This window comes from Arachis ipaensis, chromosome B4, assembly GCF_059453495.1.
Source record: "Arachis ipaensis isolate K30076 ecotype BB chromosome B4, ASM5945349v1, whole genome shotgun sequence".
Classification (NCBI taxonomy): Eukaryota; Viridiplantae; Streptophyta; class Magnoliopsida; order Fabales; family Fabaceae; genus Arachis; species Arachis ipaensis.
In genome coordinates this window covers 13,187,472-13,198,749 of record NC_142439.1, presented here as the reverse complement: position 1 = coordinate 13,198,749, position 11,278 = coordinate 13,187,472, and the positions used below count along the sequence as shown (strand labels likewise).

The window sequence follows — 11,278 nt, the reverse complement described above, 5'->3', positions numbered from 1 at the left end:
TAAAGATGTGATTGTAAGAAGTCTTAAAGGAGAGGTAACAACATTGTGAAGGCCCAGTTAAATAAAAGAGCTCTATAGTAGAGGATAAGTTTCAAAAAATCTAAAATAACTCAATCAAATCAACATATTGTCTAATGATATGACTAAAATACAATCCACTATTTATCGTAGGTGAATCATGACAGTAGTATATATTTAGAATTGCCAAGAATATGAGCTACATGCTGAATGGAGAAAAGTATTTTAGGAATCGGCGGCCTCATCAAAATCTTCAACCCCGTCATTAGTGGACTCCTCTAAATCGCCGTCTCTTGTCAACCGCAGGCCTTCGACATCAAATTCAGGCAAGCTAGTCGTACAGGACTCTGGATGAAGGTCGACCTCACAATAATCATAATCTTCGCCCATGTCAAACAAATCTCTTGGCTTCACATGGACTACTACACTCCATCCGTTCTCTACCTCATCCTCCACGTAGAACACAAGACGCGCCTCAGATGCCAAGATATACGGCTCATCATCTTCTCGATCACCGGTGTGAATCGGAGTGGCAAAATTGACACAGGTGTGACCCAAAACGTCTTGCCGGATGCTTCTGCCCGACGTGGTGTCTGCCCAAAGACACTTGAACAAGACTACAGTAAATTGACCACTGTAATTTAGCTCGATGATGTCTTCTAATCTCCCGTAATACGAGACACCGCCAATAGCAACATTGGCATCCCGTTTACTTGCATAACTTCTAGTATCCGAAGTGACATAAACCCCACTATTCTGTGTTTTCATCCCTTCCTCCCTCGAAATGGTCCTAAATTTAAATCCATTGACGTTGTAAGCCTGATAGCGTCTGGCCTGAGCAAGGGGACCACAGGCGAGCCACTGCAACTCGTTCGAATGATTGGTGCTTCCAAATGGGACCTGGCATTGAACCATTAGAGGAAAGAAGGCATCAAATGGCAGTAGGATCCTGAGATATTAAAGATTACCTTATGCCTGAACCAGTTGGAAAATTCTCTGTGCACAACACTATATATGTGAGACTGGGACCTTGTTTTATTTCGCAGTTTTCTCTTTGTGATGGCTCTGTATTCACTGTGCATAGAAAAAGTTTGTTCAACTTCAGTACTATCAACACCAAATTGGCTCACTGGATAATTTTAGAACTCAGGCTCTGTACTTACTCCAAGAATTTCTCTACAGTGGTGCAATTGACTAGTACATGACGATGTGCTTGAAGCTTTTCGGTTGCTGTTAGAGTAAAAAATGTAGCTGCCCCAATCGCCTTTCCAACCTCTAGGAACATGTTGGCAATCTCGCTCGGCGGAGCATCGCTCGGCCGGTCGTCAATGCGCATCGGTCGGTTGATCCTAGTTTCGACGTTATCTAGGTATCTCGAACAGAATGTGAGAATCTCCTCTGATAAGTAGCCCTCTGCAATCGATCCTTCCGGTTGTGCCCTGTTACACACGTACTGCTTGAGATGACATAGGTACCTTTGAGAACATAACATATAAATTACTAGATGACAGCTATCCTAATAAAATAGGTCGAGAAAGCTTAAGTAGATCTTTACCTCTCAATTGGGTACATCCACCGGTAATGCACCGGGCCACCGAGACGTACTTCCTCGACCAAATTTACCGTTAGATGAACCATAATTGTGAAGAAGGAAGGTGGAAATATCATCTCCATGTTGCACAGAGTATGGACCACACGATCCTAAAGGAGAGGAAGTTGTCTAGGATCTATGGATTTACTGCATATTAGTCAGAAGAAGGTTGATAACTCAGCCAAGACGGCGGACACTGGGGTGGGCAACATGTGTTTTAACGCAATTGGTAGCAGATGTTCCATTAGAATATGGCAGTCATGACTCTTCAAGCCGAATAACTTGCACTGTTTTAAATCAACACAGCGAGAGATGTTGCTAGAGTACCTGTCTGAAAAGACCACATTCTTGATTGTCTTAAGAAATACATCCTTATCTAGATTCCACATGGTAAAGACTGCAACGGGATACTTTCCACCTTCAAGTGGCCACATATCCTGCCTGATGCCCATCAACTAGAGATCTTTTCGAGCTTTTAGGTGGTCTTTGGATTTACCGCTCTCGTTCAACATGGTGAAAACAATGTTGTCGCATACATTATTCTCTATGTGCATCACGTCAAGGTTGTGACATAATTCGTTGTTCTCCCAGTATGGCAGATCAAAGAATACACTCCTCTTTTTCCAGGGAGACTCGTCTTGCACCACGGTCTGCTGTCCGCGCCTTCTTTTACCGTCCACCGCTTGCACCTTGCCTTGTGAGACGGGCACACCCTCCAATTATCTCAGGACATCCCTGCCAGTCAATTTGGTAGGTGGGGATCTATCCTCTACCTTGCCATCAAATCTATTCCGGTCCTGTCTATATCTGTGATCGCGATTCAAGAAGCGACGATGACCCATATAACACCATTTCTGACTGAAGGTGAGTCGCCTAGTCTCGGCATCCAAATTGCACGTGGGGAAAGCTCTCCCACGATAAGTATTCCAGCCAGATAAATTGCCCAAGCCAGGAAAATTGCTGATAGTCCACATCAATGCAGCTCGCATCTTGAATGTTTTCTTCTCACTGGCATCGTACGTATCAACACTGGCCCACAACTGCTTCAGCTCATCGATCAGGGGCTGTAGGTAGACATCTATGTCATTGCCAGGCATTTTAGGACCGGGAATAATCATAGAGAGAATAACGTTGGTTTGTTTCATGCAAATCCATGGGGGTAGGTTGTACGGGATAAGAATCATTGGCCATATTGAGTACTTTGAACTGAGGTTTCCATAAGGATTAAAGCCATCACTGGCCAGGGCTAAGCGAACATTGCGCGGATCACCAGAAAAGTCAGTATATCTCCTGTCAAATGCTTTCCAACCCTCGCCGTCCCTGGGATGCCTCAAGGTACCGTCAGATATGGTTCCTCTCTTGTGCCACAACATGTCCACGGATGTCTTGCTGGACATGAATAATCGCTGCAACCGTGGAATCAGAGGAAAGTAACGGAGAATCTTCGCCGGCAGAGGTTTCCCATTCTTCTTGACAACGGCGTTGATCCTTACTAAGGAATTCTTTCGGGTCTTTTGCTTCCACCTGGATGCTCCACACCGTTTGCATCTAGACAGGTCTTAATCGGGGCCCTGATACAGCATGCAGTCATTTGGACATGCAGTCATTTGGACACACATTTGATCTCCTGAGTTTACAGTGGGTTCTAGTTCTTCCCTGCCGCTGGATCTCTCGTCTACGATCCTCTCACCGTGATGTAACCAAAAGGTATAGTTAGGGGGAAAAGGTTTCATCAGAAGATGATCGTAGGCGTCCTCTCTAGTTTGGAAAAATCGGAACCCACACAAAGGGCATGGACAATGTATCATCCCATCGGATGATGCATTGGTAAATGCGAAGTCAAGGAACCTATTCAGACCATCCCTATATTCTACACTACATCGTGGCTTTGTAATCCAGCTCTTATCAATGTCTAAATAAATGAAATAGCACAAACAAATAAATAAATAATAGAAAATTACATAGAACTAAAAAAAAAGAAAAAAGGGGTGTGTGTCAAGAAAATCAGTAACAGTTTATCACAGTTATGATATGAGAGAGTACCATACGTAATAAACTCGACAATATATTGCAAGTAAAACCATGTAGAAAGATATTGGGGAGGAGGCTTACTCATTGCAAAATTCTATGCTTTCTTAAAAGAATACTTGTGGAAAGAATTGCTGGTTCTAAGTCCAAAAGATGAAAAGACAAAGAAAAGCTTCCTTAAAAATTGAAAAACAAAACAGGAAAAACTGTTAAAATGTAAAAAAAAAGTCAAGAAATATAACTAAACAATCATAATGTACAAAGAATAGAATCTTCAAAATATCTTAAAAAATGAAAAACATAATAGGAATGAAAGTTAGATTTAAAAGACAATTAAAAAATATATAAATACACAATTATAATAGTTTCCTAATTTTACCACTAATTAAGTGCTTTATTTTTCAGGGTACCATCAATTTTCTGTCTCTTAAATGTTTGGTAATGATCCAAATATTTTAGGTGAGGCTGTATATAGCCGGACACCACTCAATAATAGTGAAGACTGACAACGATGGATTAGAGTCCAACTAACAAAATCTAGATTCGGCAACAACATTGTACAAAACAAGACATGGAAATTTAATTAATTAGGGTCATTCCCACTTAATTACTTAGGTGGTTTAAAATAAATTTAAACACACAAAACTTGTTTCTCTAAAATAATTTTTGAAGTTCAAGTTTTGTGTAGTTGATTAAAGTGCAATAAGATTCGTATAAATCTTAAGTTCATATAAGATACTAGCATCTAAAGAATAAACTATTATTTATTTATTATGTTTATCTAAATTGAGAAACTAAAAGTTTAGTTTTTATTATTTAAAATTTAATTAAACTAATCCAATTTAATTGATGTTTTATGAAAGAAATAAGATGGTTATAACAAAGTCTTTAATTTTTCTTCCATAATTCCAATCCAGAACTTCAAAAATCAAGAGATCAAAGTAACTACCAGATGGATGATGAAATTGTGCTCCTTAAACTGCTCTACATCAAAATGACCTAAGTCAACCAAGATTAATTAAACTTTACTATTATTTAATTAATTTAATGCCAAGTAAATAAAAAGAAAAAAGAAAGAATCTACTCGCCTCGAGACCCTATTCAGTGAACATTGAGGTCTCTAACAATGTAAAATCTTACAATTCCTAATACAGAATCAGAAACTTTCTTTCCATATGATGAAGCAAGAGTTAAACTGAAAATAAATACTATTTTTGTGAACAAATGATAAAAGATTCAGTCCTTTATATTGGAAGTACTTAACAAGAATCACATGGCATATACACATCTTCACAAGTTAATTAGTGTTTTTATGGGAAGTTGTAGCACAGAAATAAAATGTGTACAATAGGCCATGTGCTTCAGTCCTAACCACACAATTTCTGACACCCAAAATTCTCCATATATCTCTTTGCTTTTCTACTACTCATCCGTGCATTCATCAATCTCATTTGGTTCTACCGGGAAATAGAATCTCTCACCTGAGTATGGTTCAACAACCCTGACTCTTCTAAATCATGATGTTAAATACAATTATGTATGGAATGAATTGGCTTAATCTAGATCCCAAAAAATATTCTATCAACAGTGAATAATTGTTATTGACAGTAGCTTTGTGAGAGAGATCAATTTTGATGTAAAAGAACTGTAAAATATTTTACCTCCCCATACATTATTTTTACTGAAATGGTAATGTTTTAATTTTAAAGTATCATATCAAATTGGCGAAAGACAGGTTGTATAGAAGAAAACCGAATCAGGAAGATTTAGAGTTTGAAAGGGAATTTTATTAGAAAGGAAGTAGTAAAAAAAATAAAGCAGAACAAAAAGCTCACTTAGCCAAACATCTCAACATTATAGTCACAACCGAAGAAGCTCCATGCTCATAGACATGATTTATGCTTTTTCTCTAATAATGTCAACAACATTAATTCCAAAGCCAAAATCTTTGACACCAAACATTCCCTCAATTCTCCTAAATCCTCTTACATAGTCTCAAAACGGAGAAATTCCAATAGCAGAGGCATTGAGATATCAAATTGAAGTCCAAAAGAGACTGGAAGAACAGATAGATGTATTTATGATTTATAAGATTCAGATAATAGTACACTTGGTATTTTTAAGCATTTATTTTTGGTATTTTTATCACATATTAAAAAAAATAGTATAATTTGGCATAGTTTAACTGAAAAAAATGAAAAAATACAAATAAAACATGCTTTGTAACCAATAAGTACAGAAGAAATTGCAGATTAGAATACAGGCTTAAGGGAAGTATTTGCAAGCTGTGTTAGAGAAAGCCTAGAGGACACTTTTCGTGGAAGGTTCAGGCAATAATCTAGAAGCATCAAGAGCTCAATTTACCGAATTCAACTCTGCCTTGTCCAATTTCATGGAAAACATGAACAATAAAGATAGCAAACAAAGCATATTGTAAGACCTAGAATTTTGAAAAGTCTTATTATAATCAAGTCTCAAATCATATAGTTATTTATAGCCTTAATTTCGGAAATCATTTTATTAAAGATAATTAAGGCAAGTTGCAATTTATTGAATTTGAGACAAGTTAGGATTTATTATCCAATTTGATAATTATTGGATTATTTTCTATAATTGTATTATAAAGTTGGTAGTTGTGAAACAATAAAGATTTTTATATGATTCGGATTAAATAATTAATATTTTAAATATTAATACTGTTACTTTGGAAAATAAAGGGTTTAATTATATTATTTCTAATTATTTTGATTTGGGCATTTTATGGAAAATAATTTGTAAGATTGATGAGCAAATAACATTTTTCTATATACAATTAGTGTTGGATTTAAATTGGGTTTCAATTACTACATTATTCCCAATTTCATCTGAAATTACTAAAATGCCCCTAACCCTAATTTTTAAAAATAAAACCCTAACCTTGGAAACCCTAACCCGACCCGGTTTCCCCCAACTGCTGCAGCCCCTCTCTTTTAACAGCAGCAGCAACACTTCCCTTTTCCTCAAACCAATACACTCAGCAATAACAGCAAATCTTCCCCCTTCCCCCAACAGATCGCAACATACACGGCTTCCCATTTCCATGAAAGGAAGGAACTGAGGCAGAGAAGGAGAGGGAGATTGAGTTGCAGCTGAGGAGAGGCGGAAGGAAGCTCACCGTGTTGCCGTCGCCTCGCCGCCGCGCCAACGCGTCCTACCGTCGCTGCCGTTGCTAGCCGAAGGGAGAAGAAGGATCTGTTCGCGCCGTCACCACGTGGTTGCTGAGCCGTGTCGTCGCTGCCATTGCCAACTGGTCCTTGGAGCCTGAGCCGCGCCTTTGTCACCGAACCAGAGGAGCTCATCCTTGCTGAGTCGCCACCATCTTGCCTCTGCCGGCGAGCACGAAGAGAGAGGGAGATGGGAGTTTGCACAGCAGAGAGAGGCAGAGCGCGACAGGGGAGACCATCACCGCCTGGGTCGTCGTCTAAGACCGTCATCGCCAGTCGCGTCGTCGCCGTTTTTGCCCAGCACCGCCGCAGATGATGGGTCGCCGGGAACCGCCACTGAAGCCGTGTGGTCGTCATCCTTGCCAACAGCGAGAGAGGAGCAAGATGAATCCTTCTGTCTCTGTTGTTCTGGTCCGTTGAGAAAGGGAAGATGCTGCCTTTGTACTTCACGCATCGCCAACGAGCACGGAGAAGAGGAGCTGTGTCCACGTCAGTGCCGTTTGAGGGGCTGTGCTTGGCCGCCGTTGTACCGCCCTGCTTCACCATGGTTGAGCTCTGTCACTCCCTGCTCTTTGGGCTTATGATGTTGTGAGAATCACTACAGAAAGAGGAGCAGGCTGAGTCACCATGATTTGGGATGCCGGGAGTGATTATGTGACTTTCGGGATCACCGCCGGAGCTCCGGGCTGAGCTTCTACCACTTGAGACCCTGCTGCCACCGTGTTCCACCGCCGGTAAGATTTTTGAGCTTGGTTTCTATTCTGTTGGAATTCCGGAAAGGTTGTTAACGCCGCGTGGTTGTTACAGTTACCGTCACCGGTGTTTTTGCTCGCGATTGTCACTTGGGGTTACTGACGGAGCCACTGCCGGGTTGATAGGGAGCTGCGGCTGCTTCGTTTTGTTATTTCAGTGAGTATTTCGATTTTCGAAAGCCCTGCGTTAGTGCTCTGTTCCGTGTAATAAAGTATTTGCGATGTTAATGGTTTTAGGAGTTAGAATCCGATTTGCTTATGCCGCTTGTAGCTGTTTCTGCTTTCGAGAGAGCAAGCCGAGCCGGGTTCTGATTGCCGGTGATTTCGGGCAGAGCGAAAAGAGTTCAGTTGACACGTTTGGGTTAAGTTTTGCTTGCCGAGGTAGGGGCGCTTTCCAAAAACTATGTTTTTATATATTGGAATTATTACATATGGATACTGTTGTGAGATATTGTGTATTTGGTGATTGTATCTGCCTTATGTGTTATTTGATTGACTCGAGTGATTATGGATGTTGGTTTGGTTGAATTGTTGTGCGGCTTTGTGAAATGTAATGTTTTGAAGTGATTCTTTAAAGATTTGAAATCTGAGTTTAATCCGTTGAGGACTGATTTGATTTGAGTCAATTATTTGATGATGTGAAAAGTCGAATGCACTTTTGAATTCAGCCTGGTTTACTTTAATTGACTTGATCTTGGACAAATGATTTGTTACTGAACCGTTTCTTTAAAGCTTTGGAAATGAGTTAAATCGGTTGATATTGAGTTGATTTTGAAATGGTTTTCTTGAGATATGCCACTGAGGCGACTGTTGTATTTAGCTTGCCTTGAATTGATTTCTGGTTTTGAACTGTTGAAAAGGAATGAGAAACGGTTTAGTTGGGACCCGAACCGGGTGGCAAAAGTCCAAGTTTTAGGGGAGGTGCTGCCGAATTTTCTACAAAATCCTAGTCTTGTTTGAAAAGTTATTTAAAAAGGATTGGATTTGAGAAGTTGTATTATTTGATTTATTAAGAGAATAATTATATTTTCAAGCTAATTTATTTAGTGAACTTTATGCCTTGAGTTTGACTTATTTAGAAATGAACTATTTTTACCGTTTGAATCACTGAAGGGAAGAATGATGCTCTAATATTGATTTCAATATAAAAAGGAGCTTTTTAGTGATTTCAAAGGAATCTAGACTTTTGATTGAGTAATTAAGTTTGAGACATTTTGGAAGAGTTAGAAAAATGGATTCCAAAAAGAAATATGAAAGTGGTTTGATTCAAATGAACCGGTTCCTTTTCAAATGAGTTGATTTTTGGACTGGGGTGGAACTTGTGATTTTGTATGGTTGGTTTCATAATAAATTCAGTTTTATTTACTTGAACCGAGAATCCATGATTTTAAGAGTTCCAATGAATTTTGAGGAATTGATATAGGTTGACCTTCCCTAAAGACTTAGGACTCTGCCGAGAAACTTTTGTTATAAAATCCCATTGTTGTATGGGTGATTTTGAATACTTTGAAATAAATCCTTAACTTGCCATGGTTTTGGAAGTTTTGGAAAGAGAATGCCGAGAGTGGATTTGTTTTAAAAAGGGAACTCACTTTGAGTAAATTTGGCTTATGAGCCTGAGATGATTTGAGAAACGAGATTTCTAAAGCCAAGGCTGAAAAGAGTCGAAACTTGATTTCAAAGTGAAATAATTTGGGAAAAAGTGATTTATGGCTTAAATGCCGATTTTATGAATTGATGATGTTGAATGTGGAAGTGCTATTTTGTTGTGAGCCGGAATGGCTGTGTATGATTATACATATTGGTTGGTTCTGGATTGAACCGTGAGCCGGAATGGCTGTGTATGATAGAAATATTGGCTGGTTCTGGAATGAATTGTGAGCCGGATGGCTGAGATGGATGTTGATCCATGGATGAGATTGAGTGCATGTTTATGCTGAATCATTGATAAATGTGAATGTTGCACTTCCACTATCGGAGATGAGAGTTTCCCTGGGAGGAAGCAGTGGCTAGCCACCACGTGCTCCAGGTTGAGACTCAAAGCTCTTTTGACCCTATGTCGTAAGTGTGGCCGGGCACTGTGAAAGTCCCGGATGAGCTCGCCCCCGTAAATATTCACCAGTGAAGGTGATGGATATGGATCATGATTATGATCAAGTTTATGATAGTATAACTCGAGTTGGGGATGCGCGACAGAGGGACAGTCCAATGGTTAGCTACTAGGACTTGTCGGGTTGGCTCTATAACCGACAGATGATATCATCAGCCACTAGGGACAGGCATGCATCATATGCATTTATGTGACATTGGTTGGGTGTGCGTATTATACTTGGTCTGCCTATGTGATTAATTGCTAACTGTTCTACTTGTAATAACTGTTTGTTTGTGCTTGAACTTCCTATCTGTATTTGCACCTGGGACTCTGTTGGATTGTGGTGATTGGTTGTTGGTTGGATTGTTTGGGCCTAGGGCTGTGGTTGAATTGAGATGGATCGATGGTTGATTTCGGTTTTGTGTTTCTGGTTTGGAATAAAATATGAAAGGATATTTTGGTTCCGCATAGATAAACCGTTTTGAAAGGCTTTTGAGTTTTTGAGAATTGAACGGTTCTTCTTTCAGAAAAGATTTTTTAGACTTTACTTTTATTGTAAACCGTTGTTTTTGAAAAGAAGGCATAAGACGGTTATTAATCACTAGTACGGTTTATCTTCACGTATCCTATTACATTAATTCCCAAAAACCCTCTACTGAGAACCCTTTCGAGGATGATGTTCTCACCCCCCTACATTTTTCCCCTTTCAAGATATGGACGCAGAAGTTACGAAGAGCTTATTTAATTGTTGTTGTGATGCTCTGTATTGTTTTAGTTATGGTTTATTGTACCCTCGCCTTTATCTTGATATAATCTGTAAGAGGGATAGGAATTGTATTGGTTAATGCTTGTAATATGATATATATATATATATATATATATATATATATATATATATATATATATATGGATGTATCCTTTATGAGTTTTTGTAAGTTGTATGGTATCTATGGATGTATGTTATCAAACGAAAGTATTTTTGGGAGCGGTATTGCGGTTTAAAGTTTTAAACAGGCTCATATTTTAGTATTAAATAATATAAAAGTCGTCGTAATGTCCGAGCTATCAGAGTCGCACAGCCGGAAGCGTGAGCTTTGGTAGTTAGGGTGTTACACATATCAGACGTGAATGATTTTTATAGTAAAGTCCATGGTTCAGGTTTCCATAATTACCATGAAATAATAAGAAGAGAAGAAAATATTGATCAAACGCCTAAGATTGAGGAGGGTTCAATTTAGTTTGACTTAAACAGCAAAAGTAGCTATGATCTTGTAGCTACAAGTGGTGGTGGATCTGAAATTGAATCCAATAGGCTATGATCATTCTGAACTATGATATGTTTTTTTTTTCTTTTATTTTGTTTAACTAAGGTTACATATTAGGAATAAAGTTTATCTGATTCACTGCACAATATCTTTAATGATCTTAACGTCATGATGAAATCTTCATGAAATTCTATATTTATATTTACGATTCTACATGAGAGATAGATGAGATTAATTAAAACCAATCAAGTCTCATCACTTAAGAGAAACAAAATAACAGAGCAATTCATTCTTGCTGATCAACCACAGATGTACATATACTCTAATTC

At 38.7% G+C, this 11,278-nt stretch overlaps 1 protein-coding gene and 1 pseudogene across 1 annotated transcript; one reads left to right on the top strand and one right to left on the bottom strand.

The window, feature by feature from the left end:
• Window positions 1-243: 243 nt before the first annotated feature.
• On the bottom strand, window positions 244-1,303 carry LOC148566706 (uncharacterized). The gene is made up of 3 exons (XM_088483667.1): window positions 1,182-1,303; window positions 987-1,092; window positions 244-918 (listed from the first exon to the last, which is right to left on the bottom strand). Exons 1-3 carry the CDS (start codon window positions 1,301-1,303, stop codon window positions 244-246), a joined length of 903 nt encoding a protein of 300 aa, XP_088339793.1.
• Window positions 1,304-3,946: 2,643 nt separating this feature from the next.
• Window positions 3,947-11,003, top strand: LOC148566705 (myb family transcription factor PHL11-like; annotated as a pseudogene).
• Window positions 11,004-11,278: the final 275 nt, after the last annotated feature.